The sequence below is a fragment of the Neofelis nebulosa genome, chromosome 7, assembly GCF_028018385.1.
Source record: "Neofelis nebulosa isolate mNeoNeb1 chromosome 7, mNeoNeb1.pri, whole genome shotgun sequence".
Classification (NCBI taxonomy): Eukaryota; Metazoa; Chordata; class Mammalia; order Carnivora; family Felidae; genus Neofelis; species Neofelis nebulosa.
Window position 1 is genome coordinate 135160450 of NC_080788.1, and position 26649 is coordinate 135187098.

Below are 26649 nucleotides of genomic sequence, written 5' to 3' on the forward strand. Positions count from 1 at the left end.
CCACGTCGGGCTCTGTGCTGACAGTTCAGAGCCTGGAGCCTGCTTCGGATTCTACTTCTCCCTCTCTCTGCCCCTCCCCTGCTTGCACTCTGTCTCTGTCTCTCTCTCTCAAAAATAAATAAACATTAAAATGATTTCTTTAATAAATAATAAAAATATGGAAAATGGTTGAAAAAAATGTTAAATCCTGGAGGGGGTTATCCCAAGATTTCAGCTTTTTTTTTTAATATGAAATTTATTGTCTAATTGGTTTGGTTCCTTTATTTTGAGAGAGAGAGCAAGTGAGGGAAGGGGCAGAGATAGAGGGAGAAAGAGAGAATCCCAAGCGGGCTCTGCACCATCAGCACAAAGCCCGATGCAGGGCTCAAACTCATGAACCGTGACATCATGACCTGAGCCAAAGTTGGCTGCTTAACCGACTGAGCCACCCAGGTGCCCCAATGATTTCAGCCTTAAAACAATGAGGTACATGTAATTTAGAAAATCAGATTCAACTATATACAGATTTAAATTTCATAAGCAACTTGCAAACGGAAATTTACTGGTTGGGAAAATATTCAGAGCAAACATGATTAAAAGGCTAACATATTTATGATATAAGACTTTATTCAAATTATCAGAAAAAAAAAACTTCATCCAAAAATTGGACAGGAAGTAAACACAGGCAAGAAAGGAATGTTACTAGGTTAAACATAAAGTTACCAGTTTCCACTCCTAAGAATATACTCAAGAAAAATGAAAACATTGCCCACATAAAATCTTATATGTGAAAATTTATAGAAGCATTATTATAACAGCCAAAACCTGGAAGCAACCCAAATGGTGAATGATAAAAGCTGGACAGTATATCCACAAAATGGCACATTTGTCGATAAAAAGAAATGAAGCACTGGAACGTGCCACGAGATGGATGAAGCCAAGAAGCCAGTCATAAAAGACCACAGGTGGTAGGGTTCTACTTGCATGAAAAATCTAGAATATACAAATCTATACACACCGGGGAGACCGGAGGCAAATGGGGAGTGAGTGCTAACGGGTACAGGGTCTCTTTTGGGGGTAACAAAAATGTTCTGGAATTAAATATTGGCGAATGGTTATACAACTCTAAATATGTTAAAAAGTACTGCATGGTGTCCTTTAAAATAGCTGTTTTTTCAAAAATTGTTAACATTTATTCATTTTTGAGAGAGACAACACCTGAGCGGGGGAGGGGCAGAGAGAGAGGGAGACTCAAAATCTGAAGCAGGCTCCAGGCTCTGAGCTGTCAGCACAGAGCATGATGCGGGGCTGAAACCCACAGATGGATGGTTTCCTTTAAATAAGTGAACTGGGGGCGCCTGGGGGGCTCAGTCGGTTAAGCGGCCGACTTTGACTCAGGTCATGATCTCGCGGTCCGTGAGTTCGAGCCCCGCGTCAGGCTCTGTGCTGACAGCTCAGAGCCTGGAGCCTGTTTCGGATTCTGCGTCTCCCTCTCTCTGACCGCCCCCCCCCCCTTCATGCTCTGTCTCTCTCTCTGTCTCAAAAATAAATAAACGTTAAATAAATAAATAAATAAATAAATAGGTGAACTGTATGGTAGGTGAATTATAACTCAATAAAGCTGTCATTCAAAAAGAGACAAAACGCAACCTGGGAGTAGATGGACAAAATTTCAGCCTGACTGATAGTCAAAGGAACGCAAACGAAAACTGCAAGCAAGTTCCCATTTTTCCACCTAGCAGATCAGCAAAATAACCTTTACACAACAGCAAGCCCGTTGAGAGTGCAAAGCAACCATTATGCTCTCAGAGCGCCGAAGGGAGATGTTAGTGTGACTCGTAGGGAGCCAATGGACACAATATGTAGTTAATGAGACTGTCGAAAATATCTCCACTTGCAGGAATCTGCCGTCAGGAAACAATGAAAGCAAAGGGGGAGAGGTCCCCGCAGGAAGCTGTCATCGCCACGTTATTTACAACAACGGGGCAGACCCGGCAGTAAGCTGATTCTGTCAGAGAGACTGGCCACTCGATGAAATATTATTTGGCCATGAAAACATTCTGAAGTCCCGACATAATGTTGAGCGACAAAGGACAGATATGAAACTCTTGAATGCCACGCAATTACGAGGGGAAAGGCTGGCCGGGAACACACGAAAATTAAAATCAGCTGCTGTTCTTTTCCGGTTTCCAGACTTTTCTACCTCTGCTTCAAGTGTGTGTGGCCTCCTCTCCCAGGCAGCCAGATGGCAGGCCCACAGTCAGAGCACATTTACTGGCTAGTCAGCCTCTCGACGTTTCTTTAAGGAAGCAAAGTTCGTAAGCTACGAACAGTCACCTGGTGCTCTGGCCTGGGTGGAAAGGCAGGCCCTGGAGAGGCGGAGGGAAGCAAGAATCTTCTTCTTTACCGTCTCACGTTTTAAAGCCAAAAGCACGGCCATGTGGACCTCCAGAGTCACCCCCTGCCTTCCCCATCAGCGGCGCGGGGTCCTTCTCCTGGGACACCTCGTGTGAATTCAAGACCCGCCGTGACCTCCATGTCATCCGGTCCAGAGTCCGGCACGTCAACGACGTCACTGCGGGCGCCTCCCGTGCTGGCCAGGGAGCAACGCCTTGATGGAGCAGGAGTCCCGGGCCGGGCCCCGCCATATTTGGGGACCAGTTGTTTTCTCCTCCAAACGTCAGCACTGAAACTGCCCACGAAACCTCTCCGGCACCCCGTAATTTAGCAGTGACTTCTTTTCTAAAATCGGGCGTGAAGAAACGAACTGCCGGCAGAAGGTGAAGCTGAACCCCGGCGCGGCTTCTCCTCAAGAAAGCCGTAACCAGCTGGTTGGCTGAGGCGTGCAAAGGACACAGACGGGATGATTTCATTTGCCAAAAGCGGGGCTCGGCTTATGCTCTTCAAAAATGAAGTCATCTTTATTCCTATCGCTGCACCAGGAGACGCTCCTTGTGGGGCAGGTAACTTTATTTACCGTTGGCATAATGCCACCAGCTCGAGACAAACAAATCAAGGACAGCCTGTGTCCTTTCTAATTCGATCCGTTCTAATTCGATTTGTTTGATTAAATTACTATATGTGCACAATTGTAGGAGTGTCTTACTCCCCTTCAGAGAACAAACTGAGAAAATTAGATGGCTCTTTAACCCTAAGATAACAGGAACAACTCTAAACAAATATTGAATCACCCTGCTTTCGTGGATTCAAATTTTCTTCGGCCCTGCCTCCACCTCTGGACAAGGGGCAGGGGGACAATAACACATGGCACGTCCCATAAGGGGTGGAAAACACCAGCCCCAAACACACCAGGCAGTGTAAGCCCCACCGTGACAATGGAAAGTCGAAGCACACGGAAATATATGACTGGACCAAGGTCAAACAGTCAGGGGTAAACAGAAGTCCGGAATCCAGATATGACATGAGGACTCCAGGCAAGACGCCATCCTGTTAGGGCTTCTGCACAAGAAAGGGAAAAGTTCTGAAAAAAAATCACTCCATAAATATTCTGCTAAAAATTATTTAACAGTTTAATAAAAAAAAACAAAAAAAACAAAAAAAAAAAAACAAAAAAACCAGTGTGTTAATAATATTCCAGATTTTTATCCAACTATCTGAAATCTTCTAAGATTAGGAAAGATTCCACCGCTAACCATATGATGGCAGGCCTATGAGTGAACCCACTTTATCCTCATGGCACCCTTACAGCAATTATTATTGCCATGATATAGATGAGGATCTTCGGGTGGCACAGAAAGGTTGAGTAACTTTCCCAAAGTGCCACAGCTAGGAGGTGGCAAATCCAAGATCCCAACCCTGGCTGTCACTATACCACTGCGCTCTGCTGCCTCTCACAGCTTAAGTCAGCTGCCTCACAAATCTAACATTCTCAAACATCTCCGAAACACGGTTCGGGGGTGTCACATCATGAAAAAATATTGACCGTGTCACTCCACCCTGTCCTCAAAACTTCTCCCCCAGTTTTCTTCTTGCTAGTGAATGAAGAAAACCACTCAGAAAACCGAAACAAACAAACAAACAAAAAACCACCACTAGTAGATAAAATGCTGAAGGTCCTGGCCAACGGAAGTTTCTTTGCTACGGAATGGCCGGTAAATGGGGGGAAACCACTGAGTGACCGTCTGCCTGTGCCCAGCAGAACGAATACCAGAACAGAGTGTGTGGGATTTTCTACTTCAAAGGCCTGCCCGCCCAGAAAAACAAAGCACTATGAACCTCAGCTTGTCCTAGTCTGTGACTTCTTTCAGATTCTATTTCCCTAACATTTCTGTTAGCATAATTCTTAAAAGTCATTTTAACTTCAAACTTAAAAAAAAAAAAAGAGGCCAAGTAGGTATCTTCTGCATAGAACACCAATCTTGCTTCATCAAGACCTTGAACATCCACCCAGCCCAGCAGTCACTTAGAAAGGCTATTTTTCCCCCACGCTTCCCATCAATCTACAAATGGCTTCTTGAGCACCTACTACAGTCAAAACAGATATGTGGCTCATTCCGTCTCTCTCATCACTAATACCCCAGCATGTTGTATCTGGTGGGGGGGGGGGGGGCAAAGTGATTTCCCATAAAGCAAAACTCACACTGGAAAATCAGAGCCAGAAATGTGAAAATCATCTATACCCCGAGATTACACCCTAGGCTGAGGCTGCTTCCCCGCGCTACCGAGAGCTACGCTCGCTTGGCCAAATACCTCCTGAGTGCTTTCTGTTGGGAAGGGTGTGGGAAACGACACTGCCTTGTACTTGTGTGCAGCAGCCTGACATGAGTGAGCCCTGAACTTGGTGTCAGAAGAGTTCTAATCCTACCTGTGGTCCTAACTTCCTGTGGGTCCTCCCTGTCTGGGCCTCCATTTTCATCTCCAAATCTCACATCCTATGACCACTGTTTCCCCAACACCGCACAAAAAAGTTTTTCTTTTAAATTCTATGATTATACAAGTCTCCTTGGTGGTCTGGTGGGAGAACCCGACAGTGAACTGGTGGTTGTCACTGAACACAACAGGAAGTACATCCAGAGCTGCCAGTCCCCACGTCATTAAAGACACGTGTCACAGATGAACTCCTTTCCTCCAGCCGGGAGAAGGCAGCCCCGAGGTAATGGGGCCAGACAACTGTTGGCAAGTAAGGTGCAAAATAAGGGCCCCTAAGTGGCAAAGGCTGTGTGGTCAACAAGAACTGCTTGGCTGGGTAAGAGACGTCTCCACTTCCAAGCACTGGCTAACAGGGAGACAGACGTTCAAGACGCTGTGCATTTTAAAGCAGGCTGCACGACCATTTCTTTAAAGATCATACCAGAAATTCTGAATAATTGAAAAATTCCTTTCTCATATGAGCAGCCTTCTGAGGGGACGTTTTGGCAAGACGGCCAAGTATCTTCCTGAATTCCCAGACACCATGACCTCGATTTACAACCCATGCTGGTGTCGGCCAGGTCAAACGCTGGTCCCCTCATTCCCCCAGACTCCTCTCTGTGGCTCTCACCTGCACTCCCTGCCCCTTACAAGGCAATTTTGATCCTTATCACACACATCAACACGTTATGAGAAGACTTAAGGGAAGAAACTGCTTCAGTCTGTACACATACAACGTAACAGAGCTAACCGGACTTTGACAGCCCCTCCCCATTCTAATCCTTAGGGAAACAGAGAACTCATAAACTTGATGAGAAACAAGACATGTGTCATTTTCAAAGTCTCGTAGGACATGTCTCTGGGTGTGAAGGGGGAAACACCGGTGGCAAGCCCTTGGTCAGAATGCCAGGAAACTCTGCTGGGGGTAGAGATGGCTAGAATCCATTGTTATTAATAGAAAATAAGTGACGTGTACCAAGAATCCAGTATATTTCTGCATCGGGGCTAAGTTCCTTCACTGACACGTCCTTTTACCATCTCCACAAGAACTTCATAAAGTAGACGTTCCTTTTACACACAGAAAGGTTGAGGAGAGAGCAGAGCCAAAAGACAGCGATCCTTCTAAACAGACAAGCTGCCCGCACCTGGCTGGCCCCATCTCCTGGCTGGCTCCGACCTCCTCTGCCCGAGGGCGTGAGCACAGGTATCTTCCTTCCATCCCTGCCCAGGGGGGCTCCCTTGTCAGCTGCCGGCTTGGTTCCCCACACCACAGGCAACCACTGTCTGCTGGAGGTAAACCATCCCAGATGGTTTCGGGGATACGCACCTGCTCCGAGCAGGTCAGCCGGGAGTCCCCAGCTGACCTTTCATGTAACTATGGATGTAAAGCCTCCCAAACCCCAGATGTACATCATGTGGGCATATCATCCGTGCAAGTACAACCCACTTCGCGTAGGAGAACATGAATGACTAACCAGCCCCGGGGCACACTGTCACTTCTGCTCTGAGGATACTAAAATGCTTCCCAAACACTTTTCACAAGATGCCACAATCCCCACCATCTCCCATGCGCTGAAAAATGTAAGGAAAGCTTTACACCCAGAGGCAGACACGTGGAAGGTTTTCCAGAGGTTGACCACAGTTCTCTATGGTCTGGTTTGAAATTTTTAAAAAGTTATCAGCTGGAGCGAACACACGCTCCTCACTTACCCTCTCTATCTCTTGGAGGTACAGGAGTGCAATGTCGCCTGCTTTCTCATAGCAGGTGATGACATCCTGTTCCCGGTCCACGTGGAGGTTACTGGTAGAAGAGGAAACAGGCAACTTCTCTAAACAAAGTCCTAAAAAACAAACAAACAAAAAAATCAAACATACAAAAACTGGGTGAGTTGTTTTTCATGGAGCTTAATTTTTCAGTATTGCCCTAGAGGACCAGAAGATGGTCCCAGGATATCATAAACTGTCAGAGAAGCGGCTTCTCTGCCCTCTACCCTCCCTAAGGACAAAATGGAACATCAAAATGAGACACCAAAAAGAATATCCGTATGTGACACATGAAAGAGGCCCCCAAATACACAGAAATTACCCCATGACTTTGATATCCAGGTTGAGAATTTGACCGGGTACTTTACCATGACCCCATTCAGACCTAACAGAGCTTCTCATTCAAGGTATGGCCCAAGGCCCTTAAAGTAAGCAAAGCTTGACTCACAGCACAATACTAGCTAAAGAATATCTTCTATCCCAAAATCTACATTTAACTAATTGAACATAAAAAAAAAAATGTTAAATGCTCTCAGGAGTCTCAGTTACTAGGAAAATCTTCCAACTCTGAGCTTTAGACTTTTGGGAGTCACAATAGCCCCACAGACCACCTCTCCGCTGTGGGCTAAGAAAATACCAGAGCTGCTTTGTGGGCATTTCTTTGGAGACAGAAGAGATCCTCTTTGCCAAGAGAGAGTTCAGGGCTGGGAGGTACAAAAGTACGAAGACTGAAAAAATAAGAATGCTATGAACAGCTGTTGCCTGAACCGGCACCAACCTCTGGCCCGGCCCTGGGCAACCAGTCGCCCCCCGGTCTCCACCCACAACTGGAGGCAGAGAGAGGGAGGGTCTCCGGTGACTCTACACAAGAGGGCTTCTCCTGTGACAAGTGCCCTGGGACATATGTATACAACATGGCATATATTCCACTCCAGGGAAAAGTGCGGGAGAAGTTTTGATATTGACAGAAAGGGGGTCTGGAACTGGAAGAAGCCAGAGAAATTCCCACCCCCGGAAAACCCACTCATTTTATAGACCAAGAAGCTGAGATCGGCCAGGGTCAAAGTAAGTGATTTGTCTAAAACCTGACAGTCGGTTAATAGAACAGGAATCAGAATTCAGGTCTCCAGCCTCCCAAATGACACCCATCTAGTTAGCTGCTAATTTTCAGAGCAGACCCACTACAGAGAGGAGACCAGACATGCTGAGCGTCAGCAAATGACCCATTCTTTCATGTGTCATCATGTTGAGAACAGCCTCTTCCAAGCTGCTCTTATCAGTGACCGTCCCTCCAAGGCTGCAAAAAGCCACGAGAGAGATGTCTGTACTGAACAGGAAAGAGGAGAAGCCACTTCTATTCACAAGGACGCAACAACTGAGGACAGCGTGCCTGGGAGCTCAGAGGTTACCAGTTTGTCACAGAAAGTGACGGCTCAAAGATTTTGTCATTTTTTTTAGCAGCTTTATTGGGGTGAAATTGGCATACAACAAGCAAAACATTTTTTCAATGTTTCATCATGATGATTTTTTATTTTTATTTAATTTTATGTTTTATTAACTAAAGTCCATAGTTAAACCACATTAGGGTTCACTGTGTTCTGTACTTGATGAGTTTTTTTTTTTAATTTTTTTTTTTCAACGTTTTTTATTTATTTTTGGGACAGAGAGAGACAGAGCATGAACAGGGGAGGGGCAGAGAGAGAGGGAGACACAGAATCGGAAACAGGCTCCAGGCTCCGAGCCATCGGCCCAGAGCCTGACGCGGGGCTCGAACTCACGGACCGTGAGATCGTGACCTGGCTGAAGTCGGACGCTTAACCGACTGCGCCACCCAGGCGCCCCTGTACTTGATGAGTTTTAACAAATGTTTTGTCATGTATCCACCATTACAGTGTCCTACAGACAAATTCACTGCCCTAAAGACGTCCCATGCCCCACCTACTCATCTCTATACCCCTCCTCCTGAGCCCCTGGCAACCACTAATCTTTTCACTGTCTTTATGGTCTTGCCTTGTCCAGGATGTCATATAATTGCAATCATGCAGCATGTAGCATTTTCCCTTTCACTTTTAACTTCACTTTCACTTTTAACTTAGCATTTAAGGTCCCTCTGCATCTTTTTGTGGTCTGATCACTTCTTTTTGTCCCTTTACAATATTCCATTTATTCATTAATCCATTGAAAGACACCTTGGTTGGGGCTTAAGCATCTGACTTCAGCCTGGGTCATGATCTCGCTGTTTACAAGTTCAAGCACGGCATTGGGCTCTGTGCTGACAGCCTGTCTCTGCCCCTGCCCCACTCACGCTCTGTCTGTCTGTCTCTCTCTCTCTCAAAAATAAATAAACATTAAAAAAAGAAAGGAAGGAAGGAAGGAAGGAAGGAAGGAAGGAAGGAAGGAAGGAAGGAAGGGAGGGAGGGAGGGAGGGAGGGAGGGAGGGAGGGAGGAAGGAAGGAAGGGAGGGAGGGAGGGAGAAAGGCACTTAGGTTGACCCCAAGTTTTGGCAATTACAAATAAAGCTGCTATAAACATTCACGTGCAAGTTTTTGTGTGAACATAGTCTTCAATTCAAATGGGTCAATCAATACCAAGAGTGAGACTCTGTAAGAAATAGCTACAAATGGGGTGCCTGGGTGGCTCAGTCGGTTAAGCGACTGACTTCGGCTCAGGTCATGATCTCGCAGTTTGTGAGTTCGAGCCCCGCGACAGGCTCTTTGCTGACAGCTCAGAGCCTGGAGCCTGCTTCGGATTCTGTGTCTCCCTCTCTCTCTGCCCCTCCCCTGCTCATGCTCTGTGTCTCTCTGTCTCTCAATAATAAACATTAAAAAAAAAATTTTTAATAGCTACATAAACATATTTTGTTTACAAATAACTTTGAAACAACAATATTTTTAGCTTTGTCAGAAACTGCCAAACTGTCTTGCAAAGTGGCTGTACCATTTTGCATTCTCACCAGCAATGAATGAGACTTAGTATTTCTCAGCATCCTTGTCAGCACTTGGTGTTACCAGTTTTCTGGATTTTAGTCATTCTAATAGGTATGTGGTAGTATCTCCTCGTTGTAATTTGCAATTCCCTAAAGACAAATGATGCTAAGCATATTTTCTCATGCTTATTTTCCATCTGTATACTTCCTCTGGTGAAGTGTCTGGTCAGATCTTTTGCCCTTTTTTCAATTGGGTTGTTTATTTTCCTATGGTTGAGTTTTAAGATTTCTTTGTATATTTTGGATACAACTCATTTATCGGATATTTGCAAATATCTGCCAGTATCTTATTAGAGTCTATGACTTGTCTTTTCATTCTCTGAACAATGTCTTTCACAGAACGAGAGGGTTTTAGTTTTAATAAAGCCTATCAATCTGTTTTTTCACGGACTGTGATCTTGGTGTGGTATCTAAAACCCCACTGCCAAACCTAAGGTCACCTAGATTTTTTTCCCTATGTTATCTTCTAGAAGTTTTACAGCTTTGCGTTTTCTACTTAGGTCTAATCCATTTTGAGTTAACATTTGTGAAAGGTGTAAAGTTTGTGTCTAGATTTTTCTCTTTTGCATGTGGATGTCCAGTTGTGTCAGCACCATTTGTCGGAGAAACTATCTTTCCCCCACTGAGTTGCTTTTGTGCCTTTATCAAAAATCAGTGGATTATATGGGACATCTGGGTGGCTCAGTCGGTTAAGCGTCCAACTCTTGATTTCTGCTCAGGTCATGATCCCAGGGTCGTGGGATCAAGCCCTACATTGTGCTCGGCACAGAGCATGGAGTCTGCTTGGGATTCTCTCTCTCTCCCTCTGCGCCTCTCCCCTACTCACATTCTCTCTCTCTCTCTCGCCCCCTCTCTAAGATAATAAATAAAAGTTTCACATCCTCATTAAAATAAATCAGTTGGCTATACTTGAATGGGTTTATTTCTGGCCTCTCTGCTCTGTTCCATGCGTTTATTTGTCTATTCTTTCCACAATATTAGGCTGTCCTAACTACTCTATACCATTTTTTCCAAACACAAACAAACAAACCTCTCCTGAGGGATAATTTATATACCATAAAATTCACTCAGTTTAAGTATGCAATTCAACAACTTTTACCTTATTTTATTTTTATTTTTTGACACATGTAGGGTATCTGTTCATAGGAAAGCCACAAGGTTTGTGCCCCTTGTCATAATGAACCCAGATTCCTGTTGGGTGTGTTGTAAACAGAAGAGCCATTTCTTCAGGCCCCCTGCTCTGATCACACCCCTCAACAGCTTTTAATAAACTCAGAGCTGTGCAGCCATCAACACGGTACAGTTGTAGAACATTTCCGTCATCCCCCAGTGATCCTTTCTGCCCACCCCCTGCCTCAGGGAACCACTAATTTCCTTTCTGTTTCCGGAGAGTTACCTTTTCTGGACGTTTCATAAAAACAGAATCATTTAATATGTGGTCTTTTGTGTCTAGCTTCTTTCGCTTAGCATACGGTTTTCGATGTTCATCCAAATTACAACAGTACTCCATTTCTTTGTATTGTTGTATGGATAGACTGCATTTTACCTGCCCACTTGCCACTAATGGACCTTTGGGTTGTTTCCACCTTTTGGCTATTATGAATGATGCTGCTATGACCATTCATGTATAATTTTTTGTGTGGACATATCTTTTCAATTCTCTTTCAGTGGGTATGCACTTAGAAGTGGAATTATTGGGTCAGATAATAAATTTATGTTTCATTATTTAAGAAATACTAAACTGTTTTCCAAAGTGGCAATAGCATCTTACAGTTTAGGGGGGGTCCAGTTTCTCCACATCCTCCCCAACACTCATTATTGTCTGTTTTATTGGAGCCATCCTAGCAGGTGTGAAGTGATCTCATTGTGATTTTGATGGGTGTTTCCATAATGACTAATGAAACTAACCATCTCTTCGCGTGCTTATTTGTTATTCATAGATCTTCTTTGAAGAAATGTCTATTAAAATCCTTTATCCATTTTTACTGGGTTGTTTGTTCTCTTATTATTGAGCTTTTAAGAGTTCTTTATATATTCTGAATACAAGTTTTCTATCAGATATGGGATTTGCTAATATTTTCTCTCATCTATAATGTTAAGACATGTCTTAATATGTCTTTTGAAGATCAGAAATCTTAAATTTTGATGAAGTCAAACATATCAATATTTTCTCTTATAGACTGTGCTTTGGGTTTCCTATCTAAGAAATATTTGCATAACCCAAGGTTACAAAGGCTTTTCTTTCTTTTTTTTTTCTTTTTTTGAAGTGTTTACTTTTGAGAGACAGACAGAGTGTGGACAGGGAAGGGGCAGAGAGAGAGGGAGACACAGAATCCAAAGCAGGCTCCAGGCTCTGAGCTGTCAGCACAGAGCCTGACGTGGGGCTCAAACCCACAGACCACGAGATCATGACCTAAGCTGACGTTGGACACTTAACCAACTGAGCCACCCAGGTGCCCCCAAAGGCTTTTCTTCTTATACGTTCTTGTGAAATTTTTATAGGGTAGGTTTTACATCTAGGTCTATGATCCATTTTAAAATAATTTTTGTAGGGCTGCCTGGGTGGTTCAGTCAGTTGAGCATCCAACTTCGCCTTAGGCATGATCTCATGGTTCGTGAGTTCAAGCCCCATATTGAGCTCACTACTGTTGGCATGGAGTCTGCTTTGGATTCTGTGTCTCCCTCTCTCTCTCTCTCTCTCTCTCTCTCTCTCTCTGTGCCCCTCCCCTGCTTGCACACATGCTCTCTTTCTCTCTTTCTCAAAAATAAAAATAAACATTTAAAGAATAAATATTTTTTGTATATGTTGCAAGATAGAGATCGCAGTTTACTTCTTTATAGATAGATATCCAAATGTACTACTTATCAAAGATTTTTATTTCACATGGAATTGCCTTTGCACTTTTGTGAAATATCAGATGGGGATATACATGTGAGTCTTTTTCTAGACTCTCTATTCTGTTTCAATGAGCCAATTGTCTATATTTATGCCAATAGCACCCTGTCTTGACTACAGCACCTTTATAAATCTTGAAAGCAGTGTTAGTGTTCCAATTTTGTTCCCATTTATCAGGTTCTTTTTTGGGGGGAGGGGAGGGCTATTCTTAGTCCTTTACACTTCCACATGAAATCTTCTTGTCAATATATTTTTTTAAGTTGGCTGGGCTTTTGATGAAGATTGTGTTGAATTTATAGATCAATTTGGGAAGAACTGGCATCTTAACAATATCGAGTTTTCTGACTCATGAACACAGTATGTCTCTTCATTTCTGTAGGTCTTTAACTTCTCTTAGCAATGGTTTGTAGCTTCCAGTGTATGTGCCTTGCAAACCTTTCCTCAGATTTACCCTTAAGTATTTCATATTTGTCATGGTGTTATAAATGATACTGTTTTAATTTCAATTTCCTTTTGTTCACTGCTATATATAAAACCACAATAAATTTTTGAATATGGATCTTGAAATCTGTAACTTTGTTAAATTCACTTATTCTACCACCATTTTTGTAGGGTCCTGTAGGGTCCCTCAGAATTTCTACAAAAATACTCATGTTGTTTGCAAATAAAAGGCAGTTTTGCTTCATCCTTTCCAATCCGGATGCCTTTTATTTCTAGGTACTGCCTTATGCCTTGCTGCAAAGAATCTCCAGTACAATGCTGAATGTAGTGGTGAGGGCAGAAATCCTTACCTCATTCCTGATGTTAGGGAAAAAGCACCAGCCCTCCACCATTAAGTTTGATGTTAATTGTGAGTGTTTCACAGATGCCCTTTATCAGGCTGAGGAAGATCTCTTCTACACCAATTTTACTATGAGTTAATATCAAGAATAGATGCTGAATTTTCTCAAATCCTTTTTCTGTGTCCACTGAGATAATCAGATGGCTTTTTTCTCCTTTAGTTTTTTAATCTGGTGAATTACACTGACTGATTTTCACATATTAAAACAAACTTCCTTTCCTGAAATAAACCCGACTGACCATGATGTATTATCTTTTTTTATACTGTCAGATTTGATTTGTTAAAATTTTGCTTAAAATTTTTTCCATCTCTGTACATGAGGAATATTCATCCATAGTTTTCTTGTAATGGATTTGGGATTTGTATAAATGCTAACTTCATAAAATGACTTGAGAAATATTCCCTCCTCTTCAATTTTCAGGAGGAGTTGGCATGGAATTGTTATTTTGTTCTTAAGTTTTTGGGAGAAGTTACCAGGGAAGCCATCTGGACCTAGAGTTTTCTCTGTGGGAAGCTTTTAACTACAAATTCAATGTCTTTGATACAGGGTTGTTCAGATGATCCCGTTCTCTTTACATGAGCTTTGGTAGTTTATATCTTTCAAGTAATTTGTCCATTTCTTCTGAGTTGTCAAATTTACTGACATGGTGCTGTTTAGAATATTCCCTGATCCTTTTAAAATCTATAGAATCTCTGATCAAGGCAGCTTGTGTTCTCTCTTTCTATCCTGGACAGTCTAGCTAACGGTTTATCCATTTTATTGAAATTCTCAATAAAGATCTTTTGACTTCATTGATTGGGGTTTCACTGATTTTCCTCTATTGTTTTCCTGTTTTCTATTTCCTTTATTTCTGCTCTGGTTTTCACTATTCCCTTTCTTCTGTATACACTGAACTTGATCTACTCTTCCTTTTCTTCTTTCTTTTTTTTTTTTTTTTTAAACATTTTATTTATTTTTGAGACAGAGAGAGACAGAGCATGAACGGGGGAGGGTCACAGAGAGAGGGAGACACAGAATCCGAAACAGGCTCCAGGCTCTGAGCTGTCAGCACAGAGCCCGACGCGGGGCTCGAACTCACAGACCATGAGATCATGACCTGAGCCGAAGTCGGACACTCAACCGACCAAGCCACCCAGGCGCCCCCCTTTTCTTATTTCTTAAAGTGAATGCTAAAGGATAGATCTGAGACCTTTTTTCTTTCCTAATATAGGCATTCAGCTATAAATTTCTCCCTAAGTACTGCTTTAGCAGTACCCTATAAATACTGATATGTTGTGGTTTTTTTTTTTCATTCAGTTCACAACACTTTCTAATTTAACTTTTGGTTTCTGCTTTAGAAATGTATTATTTAGTTGCCAAATATTTGGGGATTTTCCCAAGATCTATTATTGATTCCTAAATTAATTCCATTATGGTCTGTGCAGTAAAAGGCTAAGCGGGCTTGGGATGTTCGAACTCCACACATTCCGAAGAAAGGACTGGCCTTTGTGCAGCTCTTGGGAAACAACCTCTAGGATCCCGGAAAATCGTACCTGATAAGAGTGTCTTTGTTAATCTGGGTCACACCAGATAGTTATACTTATAATGTGATTTATGGTGAAGGCCTTGGGCCACCCTATATCCGTTTGACCTCTGGAAATAGTAAAAACCGAATAATTACAGTCAGTTCCATGGGTGCTCCATTTCTACATAACAGAATCCCAATAAAAAACCCTAAACGCCAAGGTTTGAATGAGCTTCCCTGACTGGCAATACTCCGTAGGTGTTGTTCCACAACCTTCCTGGAAGAATGAAGTGCTGTCCATATGACCCCACTGGGGGAAGACCACTGAAAGATTGAGGCTGGCCTCTCCCAGACTCTGCTCTAAGCGCCTTTTCCCTTTACATATTGTAATCTGTAAACTTTGTTGTAATCGACTGAAGCCATGAGCATAACAACTTTTCTGAATTCTGCGAGTCTTTCTAGTGAATCACTGACCTGAGAATTGGTCTTAAGGATCCCTAACACAGGCCAGAGAACATAGTTGAACCCTTCTAATTTGCTAAAGCTTGAATCAAAATTCTGGCCCAGAATATGGTCAATCTTGGTAAGTGTTTCATTACACTTAAAAAGACTATGTATTCTGTTGCTGGGTGGAGTGCCATATAAATGTCAGTTAGGTCAAATCAGTAGACTGCTTTGTTCCAAGGTCTTCTATCCTTACTGACCAATCAACTGTGTACTTGTTCTATCACGTATTGAAACGGGTACTGACGTCTCCGAGAACTGTCAGTGGTCGCTTTAGGGTTTAACTCATCACGGTCTACTTCAAATGACAGTACTCCACATCTCATACAGTACAACGCCTTCACCATTGCATACTTTCATTTAACTCTCTCCAGTCTTCATTCTCTTATTATACACACTTTACCTTCACATAGGTTCTAAGTTCCACCCTACATAGTTCTCATTTTTATTGAAATGATCAATTACATGCTAAAGACATTTAAAGAACAAGGAAGAACACACACAGCCATCGACATAGTTATGACTTCGTTCCTTTGCATGGATTTGTATTTCCTCCTGGTACCATCTTCCTTCTACCTAAAGGGCCTCCTTTTCTTAGAGTTGCAGTTCAGCTAATGATGATTTCTTTCAGCCCCTGTATGTCTGGAAAAGGCTTTTTTGGGCCTCGTTTTTTGAGAGGTATTTTCACTAAGTATGGAATTCAGGGCCGATAGTTCATTCCCGTGTCCCCCACCAGCGCTCTAAAGGTGTCACTCTGCTGTGTTCTCACTTTCATGGTTTCTGACAGTAAATCGACCACAATTATAAACTTGGATGGGTTTTGACAATAAATCTCCCTTATGTTTGTCCGTCTGCATGTAATGTGTATTTTTTTTTTTTCTGGCTGCTTTTAAGATTTTCTCTTTATCACTGGTTGTGAGCAATTTGGATTATTAAGTGTTTTGGTTCAGTTCTCTTCATGTTTCTTGCGCTCAGGCTTCACTGAGCTTTCTAGATCTGAGGAATTATGGTTTCCATAAAATTTGAAAAGTGTTCAACCATTATTTCTTCAAAAATCTTTTACGCTACCCATCCTATTAGGAGACTCCAATCACACACACATGAGGCTACGTAAAGTTATTCCATAGCTCACGTTTGCTCTCTCCACTTTTTGAAAGGAATATTTTTCTTTCTGTTTCATTATGGATAGTTTCTACTACTACGCCTGCAAGTTCATTAGTTTCTTCAATGTCTAATTTGCCATTAATCATATCCAGTGTATTTTGCATCCCAGACATTACAGTTTTCATTTCTAGAAACTTGACTTACATGTATTTTTTTGTTTCTTGGTTTGTTTGTTTGTTTTTTAGAGACAGAAAGCATGTGAGCAGGGGAGAGGGACAGAGAGGGAGAGAGAGTGAATCTTAAGCAGGCTCCATGCTCAGCATGGAGCCCAATGGAAGGCTCGATCCCATGACCCTGGGGTCATGACCTGAGCTGAAACCAAGAACAGGATGTTCAATCGACTGAACCATCCAGGTGCCCCAACTTATGTCTATTCTTATCTTCCATGTCTCCACTAAATTTTTAAATGGAAGGAATACAGCTCTAATTCCTGTTTTAACACCCCTTCAGTCCTAGAATGTTCAATATTCATTCCTTTCCCATTTAGAGTCAAATTTGTTTACGCAGTTGCAAAAAAATCACTATGCAGCCTCTCTCCAGTGTGAACTCTGCTACAGCCTCTTGAAATTTTCTTTGGAGGAGCATACAAGATAAACTGAACAAACTCTGGGGTGCCTGGGTGGCTCAGTCGGTTAAGCGTCCGACTTCGGCTCAGGTCATGATCTCCTGGTTCGTGAGTTCAAGCGCCGCATCGGGCTCTGTGCTGACAGCTAGCTCAGAGCCTGGAGACTGTCTTCAGATTCTGTGTCTCCCTCTCTCTCTGCCCCTCCCCTGCTTGTGCTGTGTCTCTGTCTCTCTTTCTCTCAAAAATAAAACATAAAAAAAAAAAAATTTTAATTGAACAAATTCAATGGGAGTATTAGTTGAGTTTATTTATAGAAAGCACTCAGGAAGGGTTTGCTATGATTATTGTTAAGGTATTATTACTACCACTACAAACTGCCTCACACTCAAAAAGCAAACCAAACTAAACGAATTCACCATTTGCCAGAGCAGCTCTGGAACTACTCTGAAGCGTGTGCTTGACTGGAGCTTCCTCGGTGTGCTTTAAGTGCTCACTTGTGCAAAATTTAAACCACCGGAAAACAAAAACAGATCAATGGTTCCATAATCTGCCTTCTGCTTGTATGAAAAATGACCAAATAATGTGCAAGTCGTTATCGGGAATTTAATATAAAGGAAAAAAAAATCTCCAGGGTGTGTTGAAGGGCCAGGAAAAAGAAAAAGGTGGGGGGTGGGGGGGGGGGTCTATCCTGCGGCACTTTGTATCACTGCAGGCTGGACCCTGACCACTAACGCTCGTGAAGACGACCTTCAGGGACCCGCCAAACCCACCAAATCAAAGAAAAGCCAATTCCAGTTCAGCACAGTTTGTCTATCATCTGTATTTGAGGGTCTGAAATATCTGAAATCCAGTCATCTAGGCTTGCAATCCATCAACACGCATAGTTAGTAGGAACACTCAAACCAGTTCCACAACTTAATCTTCCACAGTGAGGAGACACCGGTGTTTTCTGTGGGTCTGTGTTCTAATTCGGGAGATATGTGGACACCCAAGGTCTGGGCTGGCAAATAGGTCCCTGGCAAGGAATCATTCTTAGTAGGGGGCTCTTTATGGTAAACATCATTCCTTTCCTTCTCCCAAATGCTATGACATTCTTTCCATGTGTCACTGGGCACATCTCAGAGCAACAGCAGAGCCTTGATTTACCACAGTGAATTCGTGGCTATGCAGCTCAGCTCCAGGATATTTAATTCTCTGTCAAAAGCTACTTACAGGGCCTCTCAACTAGACTATAAATTTTCAAGCATCTGGGATCAGATCAACACTGTCTGAGAAGCAAGTCCTGAGGTCATGGCCCAAACTGGCCCCCATTAAAATGTCAGATGACACCCTGTCAGTTTGGAAAGCTATCATCAATAATGATTTTAGTTACTTTCTTTTTCCCAAAGAAATGCATGACCAAAAAAATAGTGAAGAACAGACTTGACAAACAGCTGGTGTGACAGCAATGTCCAATGCACATCTTGATAAGCTCTGTGCCTTCAAAATCAAAGCTGCATACAAAGAGTGGAAATCAACAGTTCCCTGCCCAATCATCGAGGCCAGCTTTAAAGCATGGATGAAAACAGTAGCGGACCGTGTGCTACAATTTCAAAAATGCAGAATAGCCACTGGACCCAAAATGCATCCCCCTGCCACAGGAGGGGAAGCCCACAGGTGCACTCACTTCCGAAAGGTCCCTCCTATGAAGGTTAACACGCTTAAATAAATTTGTGATCAGAAAATCACTTAGATCACACCTGACTGCTTTCGAAGCCCTTCCGTGTACAGAAGCCTGTGTGGTCCTGGTTAATAGACACCATCCTCCCTCCAATCTCGTGGAGAAAGAAAGTCTCAGAAGAATGAAGCGACAACCAAAAGGTCTGTGAAGGGGCCAGGAGGAAACTGTAAGAGGGCCTGGGAGCTGGGCAAATGTGTCCTGTCCCGGGGAATATTCTGAGGGGAGAAACCAAGACTGCCGAGTCTGATGCAGCAGGAGGGGTGTTGGAAGGCAAAGGGGTCACATGGCCACCAGCAGACCAAAGGGACGTCACAGTAGGGGTGGGGGGGCAGGGGGAGGGGGCTAGGCTGCAGGGAGCTGGCTGAGGACCTCAGACACTTTTAAAAGCTCAAATGTGTGCAGCCTCTGAACTGCTCTATTTAGGTGTGGCCTAGAGAACATATAACATAGCAACCTGGACTCTCCATCCTTGGTTTCCTTCTGCAGCAAGGTTTCCTCACCTCTGAAAGGGAGCTCCAGTTTATCTCCACAAGGGCTATGTATCCCTGGAGGGCTGGCTGAGGAAGTGGCCAGCTGCACATCTCACTGGCCAAAACTCCAGCGATCGCTGAGGGGGAACCACCCCAAATTCGTTTGGGACTGTTCAAATTTGAGAACCCTCAGTGAGAGCCTGGTCTGGATATGTATGTAAGACTAAACAGTTTCAATAATGATAAAGGCTCATTTATCAAGGCCCTACTCAGCACCCAGCACTATGTCTGGGGCTGACACACAACATTTATAATCCCCGCAGCCACCATGCAAGGAGGGTGTTAACAGCACCTTACAGATAAGACTGAACTTCGGGCTCCACAGCTGGTGAATTTTATGATAAAGTCAAGTTTTGACCCCTGGTCTATCAGACCACAAAACCCTACTCACAATAGCCAGTCTCGCTGAGCTGCTGACAGCATATTCAGCGTCTGATAAGAGTAATGACGATAAAAATGAGTTTCAAACTGTACAGACACAGAAGTCGAAGTCCAGAGCCCAAAGGCAGTGATCTCTCCCACCAAGAGCTATGCCTCCCTGGACAGTTCTGTGGGTCACTGGGCCTCCCACACTTTGTCTGCGTCAGGAAGGGCTCAGCCACCGGGATACCAGCTTGAGCTGCACAACTTCAGAGAACAGCCAAAACCAATATTTTGAATTTTTTCATCGCATTAAAATGAACAAGGAATTAATTTCTTATAAAGTCACGCAACACAATAAAAGCCTATAAAATATAATCATCTGAATTAGGGACTACAACATCAGGCATTGTTTCCTCATTTATCTTAACCACATCTCTGGAAGCCAGACCCTGACGCTTGGCTGTAACATGACCTATAAGGGAGTGTATAACTGGAAGTACCAGGAAAACTTTATTATAATACACTGTCTCTGATAACCCAGCCCTGTGGTATGGCCTTCAAAGACAGTAAGACGATTTCCAGGGATCTCAATTCCCAAGGCTGAAAAGAAATTCAGGAAAAGAGATTCCAGATCTTCAAATCCAAGTCCTGGCAAAGGCAGCTCCAGACTGTTGGTCCTGTGTTCTCACCTCTAGAATGGCCAGGTTCCCACCAGGTGTCACATGTACTCAACTCAGTGGAAGGACAAGCCACTGTGTAGGGTGTAGGGAGGAGAAAGCCAATGGAAACCACCAAATGCTGGTGGGGGTAAGGGAAGGGGGTGGCTGGCCTAGACTTCTTGTGAAGTCCCCGTCAATCCAGGGCTTCTATAATTTTTAGTGGTCTCTGGGCTGGGAGCCTTGGTTGGCCCCTTCCGGATGCTTTTAGAAACTGCTGTCTTCTTTCCAGAGTCGGCATATTCTTCTTAGAAGGCGTGCATGTATATACACTCACACACACAACGCACACACATCACTCACAAAAGAAGATGCCAGACCCTGAATTACACACTCACCTGCTACAGCAGGCCATCTTTCAGTGCCCCTTCCACAATGCTGTGAGCGAGCGAGACGTAAACTCGACCTGACATGCTCGCCAAATGAAATTTGCAATTTGAATGACGCTCGCTAAGTCACTACTTCGTAACAACAGAAGAGTAATAACAACACTTAGTGAGTACTAGCTGCACACCTACACACGAGGCACTTCTGAGAGTCTGACATAATTTCTCTACCCTTCGCAAGAATGCTATGAGGGAGGATTTACTATCATCCCCTTTGAGAGATGAGGGAACTGGTCTCCGGGCTATTAAGTAGCTCACCTAAGATGATGCACCTAGTAAGTGGCAGAGCCAGGGTTCCAACCAGATACTATTACTTGACTTTAGGTCTCACATTACACTCTCTGGTCTCTGATTTACCTGCCTCTATATGTAAAGCAGTACCGTGTAGTGATTAAGAACTTGGGTCTGGAGTCAGACTCCCTGGTTTTCCAATCCACAGGTGACTTTCTATGTAAAAACGCCCTGTGCTTGGAACAGTACCCGACACATATGAAGCACCTGAAAAACAGTAACAAAACTGTAAATGGTCATCAACCGATGAATGGATAAAGTGTTATACCTGTACCATGGAATGTTATAGGGCAATAAAAGGGCTCTTACACTTCTCACCATGATCATTCCCTACACCACTATTATCTTTAGGTAACAGCAGGCTGGAAGGTCTCCAAGTGGGAGCATCATCGTCATTTGTTATATTATTTGTATACAGATTTTAATGACAGCTTCACTGAGATATTACTTACATACCACAACCACCTGTTTAAAACATCACGATTCGGTGGTGTTAGTCCATCCGCCTAGTTGTGGAACCATCGCTACTAGCTAACTCAAGAACATTTTCATCACCCAAAAAGAAATCCCACTCCCATTAGCGGCTCCTCCCCAGCGCACCCTCCTCCCAGACCCTGGTAGCCACTAATCCACTTTCTGTCTCTAGGGATTTGCCCCGTCTGAATAGTTCACATAAATGGAATCGTACAGTATGAAACCTTTTGCTTCTGGCTGCTTTCACTTGGTGTGTTTTTTTCGAAAGCTTCATACCTCTCGTATCAAGTATCAGAACTTCATTCCTTTTTTTAATTGAGGGGAAATTCACACAACACAAAATTAGCCATTTTTTAATACCCGCTGGCATTTAGTACCTTCACAATATTGTATGACCAGCATCTGTATCTAGTTCCAAATACTCCATTCCTTTCTATTGCTGAATAACATTCCATGGTACAGGTATAACACTTTATCCATTCATCGGTTGATGACCATTTACAGTTTTTAGATATTATGAAAAATGGTGCTGTTAATAGTCATGCACTGATTTTTGTATGGACACACGTTTTCTCCTTGTTGTTGTTCTAACATTTGCTCTTTATTTTGTTTTGTTTTTCATTAAGTTTTTTTACTTTAATTCCAGGACAGTTAACAGTGTTATGTTACTTTCAGTTGTGCAACGGTGAGTCAGCGCTCATCCTAAGTGTTTTCCATTCTCTTGGCTATATCCCTAGAATAAAACTGATACAGAACATGGGGTAATCCTATGTTTTGTTGTATTACTTTCAGCCTTTGTTTAAAAAAAAAATTGCATTACTATCTACCTGCCACACTGCTAGGTAAAACATTAAGAAATGAAAATACATGGGCTTCTGAGTACACAGGCCTCAACTCCAACCCTTGCTTCTCCATTTATTAGCTCCGTGGCTTTGAGAAAGCTGCTCAACATCTTGGAGCCTCTATTTCCTCATCAAGTAAACGAGAATATTCTGAGGCTTAGCCGGGTGCCTAGCACAGAGGGAAGTAAGTCCTTGATAAACAGTAACTACTACTACCAACAAGCACCTTTCTTGGGGACAATGACGAACCTTTATCCTTTTTTAGAAGTATCTGAGTAAGGCAGAAAAGCACTGAGAAGAAGAATCACCCATACTCCCACCACGCAGAGTTATACGCATACACCCTCAACCCCAAGCATTCATGATGCCATGTAAACTCTGGTCTCGGCTTTAGTTTCCTTCCCAAGAAAAGTAGACAAGGGATCCCCACAGTGCAAAGCGCATGCCCTGGGCGCCCCAACTCCAGCAAGGAGCGCGGGCTGCCAGTGACCAGATGTGCTGGTCCTTTCTTCACTTCTAGAATTCTCACTGAGCACCACCTGTGGGCAGTACTCTGCTGAGGGCTGGGCTTCACAAAACAGGCCATGGTCTTCTCCCTCGAGAAGTTCACCTCTAGTGCAATGGGGGAGAAAGACATTCTCAAAACAATGGAAGCAGTGCAGTGACTGAGACAGAATAGGTATCACAGAGAAACTGAGGACAAGCACCTCCGTGGACCTTCACCTCAGATTTCAGCCCCCAAACTTTCTTTGGTTTCTTTGAGTCTCTGCTTGCTTTCCAAAATGAGAACCGATGAGGAGCCTATTAACACAACCAACATTAAATATGAATATGGGTCAGTGGCAATAAAAGGGCTCTTACACTTCTCACACCATCTAAATATAAACGGGAAGCTTTGACTAGCAACCTGAGATGAGCAGCCACAGAGCATGCAGCCTCCCGCTAGTGGGAGCATGGTTACATCTGGCCGGGAGGAGGCCAGAGATCAGGAGCGGGAAGGCTTCTGATGCAGGAACCTCCCAGGCCCTGGCCTCGGCCATCACTTTTTCTGGGTTTGGCACACTGGCAAAAGCCAGCACTCAGCAAGGCCTTCCCTAGCCCCAACTCTATCACCCTGTTTCCTCCACCCATCGACTTTCCTTTTTTTTCTTTTTAAAAAATTTTTAAGTTGTTCATTTATTAGTAACGTATTTGTTTACTTATTAGAGAGAGAGAGAACACCCAGGCACCCCTACTCATCTACTTTTCTATAAAACTACTTTTTTCCCGGTACCAAAGGGATCTCAAGGCTTCAAAAAATAGTAAGAGGAGGAAGGAAGGAAAGAAGGGAGGGAGGGAGGGAGGGAGGGATGGAGGGAGGGAGGGAGGGAGGAAAGCAACTTCTCAAGGAAAAAAGAAAGTTCCCCTATCTTCTCTGCTCACTCTGCAGATGAAAAAATCTATGCTCAGAGAGGGTTCCCAATCTGCCCAAGGTCACATAGAGGGTTATCTGCCCAAGGTCACATAGAGGGTATGGGTAGAGCCAGCCCTGAGCCCTGCTCCGATGAGCTAACTACCAGAGCAGGTCCCCGGTAGCTGGAACACGGGCCCCCCACTGGACTGGAGAATTCTTCTGCAAGGGAAGAGACACTGTCAATGTTTACTTGTCTGTGCTGCGCACCTCCGGGATACCTAGAAGGTCATGGTCATTAGCAGATATGCAATTCATAAAGGTCAGGCCTAGACACTGTCACTTCAAGACTGGTACATTAATCTACCAACCACTACTCCAGGAAAATCTTCCTTGGGCTTCTACAGTCCTAATTATAACTGGGGAGGGGAGTTCGGTCGGTGATAAAAAGAAGGCATGTTAACTCCTGCTAAACCTCCACTATCGGCATACATACTGGTACATCCCTTTCCTTCTTAAAGCGATGCATGCACTGAATGTCTCCAGGTACTGTGCACTGCGGACGCCTGCGGGACAACAGCAAAGGCCCGGCTGGATCTGCACCTGCCAGAGAGGCCCCCTTGCCCCTGGAGGCTGGGTTTCCAGAAACCGGCCTGGAGTTCCTCGGGCGGCTCACGGACTTAATGAAGCCTGGCAAGTTCACCCCTCTACTCCGACCCCTGACCTCGCGTGGAATCTCTGAACGACCCAAATGTCAGGGCCTGACCCCGCGAGTCCGCTGCCTGCCGCAGGCCCGCGGAGGCGGGCAGGACCAGCGCGGAGACGGGACGCTGAGGCGCGCCCTGCGCATGCGCGGCCCCGGGAGCCCGGCAAGCACGCGGCTCCGGCGCCCCCTGGCGGCGGCGGCCGGCTCGGCTTGGAAGCCCTGGCGCGGCCGCTGGCCGCCGTCCCTGTTGGAGTGGCCCGCGACAGAGCCTTGAGCAGGTGGCCTCGCTCGAGGCCGTCTGTGGAATTCCGGTTCTGGAACGTGCTCACCGAACCACAGAACTCTACTGCTTAAATAAGAACCCCGAGTGCTGTCTGTGCTGTGTTCAGGGAGATGGAAGTTTTCCAGAAGCTCCTGCAAAGTCGGCTTGGCACCAAGGCAAGGCACCCCCAGGACCCCAGCGTGGACTCGGCCTCTTGAGTGCGGCCTGGGCAGTCTCTGGAGGTGACCCGGAGGTCCCTACCCACACAATGCACCAGCCCCAGTCTAGGAGGCAGGGGAAAAAGGGCCAGGGGCTGGTAGGGGGGACCCACCCTTCACCCCTCCTCTTAAATGGGGACCTAACCAGCTTCTATCTAACAGGGTTGCTGTGAGCATTAAGGGCGCTGAAGGGCAAGGGGTTAGAATGGTATTTAGAAGGAATCATCTTTCATGCTGTAATTACCATTAATAGCCTGCTACTAGGATCCCAGAAGCCGGCACACAGTAGGCGCTCGCCGAAGCTGAGGCCCTCTCCCTGGCTAGTGAGGCTGCCGCGTCCCCTGTAGGGCAGTTGCGGGCCTCTGCCTCGTTGAAGGCTCAGGGCCCTGGCCAGCGAGGCCCCGCCCGGGCCCCGCCCCAGCTTGCCGCCCTTCTTCACCAGTCCCAGCGTGAGGGAGAGGCCGGGGAGCCCAATCCGACACCCTCCTTCTCCACAGAACAGTCTGTGCTCCGCTCCCGCCCCCACAGAGCTCGGAGCTTTCCAAATCTGGATGCTTTTTTCATTCCCGAAGCATCGGGAACATTTGGGGGAAGAAAATGAACACCAGACATGGTTTGGAAATGATGGAAGCCAAGAGATGGGCGGTGGCAGAGGGAGCACGGTCTCAGGCGTCAGGAGTCCTGGTTTTAAAATATTCAACAGGAGTATGAACTAAATGATCTTTTAAAACCTGGCCAGCTTCGTATGCGCGTAGGCCCCAAAGAGATCCTAGCAGAAAGCACCCAAATCCCAAGATGAAAAATAGAGCAGCTATAGCACAGTGCAGGGGAGAAACCTGCATTAAGGACGTCCAAAGAGTCACTGGCTTTCAAAGAAAAGGAGCCATGGGAGAGAGGTTTCTAGAGCCCTACAACCTGAAACACAGTCCACAGCCTGGGATGAGCCAACCTGAAGCCAAATGTGGTAGAAGACGAGTTAGAGACACGATTCGTCTCATGTCAGGCCCAAACCAAAATCTATTTTTATCTAGAATGGAGAGGATTTCAGAATACACTGGAAACACGGCACTTTGGGTTAAGCAACTTGTGTTACTTGGCTAGAGTTCACCTTCAGCGGTGCACCCCAGGGTTGACAGGGGAAAATGTTTAAAGAACCACCCCATGGCCAGTAGCCCTGTGTGGCAAGTACTGTCCCTTGCGTGAATGTGGGGACACAAAACAAGCAGTTGGGACATGACATGCCCTCAGAGGCCACCCCGGAGCAGGCGCTCACATATTTGCTAGCTTAATGAGTTAAACATACAATCTAGTTTGAGAAAGGCAAGTGACAGGTGTGAAGTCATCAAACAAAAACTGAATGCCAAATTGGATGGTACTAACTATAAATAGAGGTCGAAGAGGAAGGAGGGACTGAAGTGGACAACAGAGCTGGAGGGATGGTCACTGACATGTCACCAGGGGTGGACTCCTCACAGGGAAAAGGAGGAGACCCTGGTTGGAGGGAGAAGACAAGTAGAGGTGGGGAGTGGGCCTGGCAGGGGTGAGGGCAGGTGGGCAGCACACGGGTGGGACAGACCAGGATATGGGGCTGCCCCAGCAAGACCAGGACAGAGCCTCCAGAATCTGGAAAACTTCTCGGCCCCGCCTAGACCTGCTTTGCTCAGCAGAAGCACTCATC

The 26649-nt window shown here is 44.7% G+C and overlaps 1 protein-coding gene and 1 non-coding gene across 10 annotated transcripts in view; both read right to left on the reverse strand.

Moving 5' to 3' along the window:
- The window catches only part of TTC7B (tetratricopeptide repeat domain 7B), a 255882-nt gene that overhangs the window by 184451 nt on the left and 44782 nt on the right, over positions 1–26649 (reverse strand). For all 9 annotated transcript variants that reach the window (XM_058740002.1, XM_058740004.1, XM_058740003.1 and 6 more), the window contains one exon: positions 6559–6689. In XM_058740002.1, the coding sequence (XP_058595985.1) occupies positions 6559–6689 (131 nt within the window). The remainder of the gene's footprint in view (positions 1–6558; positions 6690–26649) is intronic.
- On the reverse strand, positions 10722–10851 carry LOC131518532 (small nucleolar RNA SNORA11). The gene has a single exon (XR_009265201.1). It is a non-coding gene; the product is annotated as a small nucleolar RNA SNORA11 (small nucleolar RNA).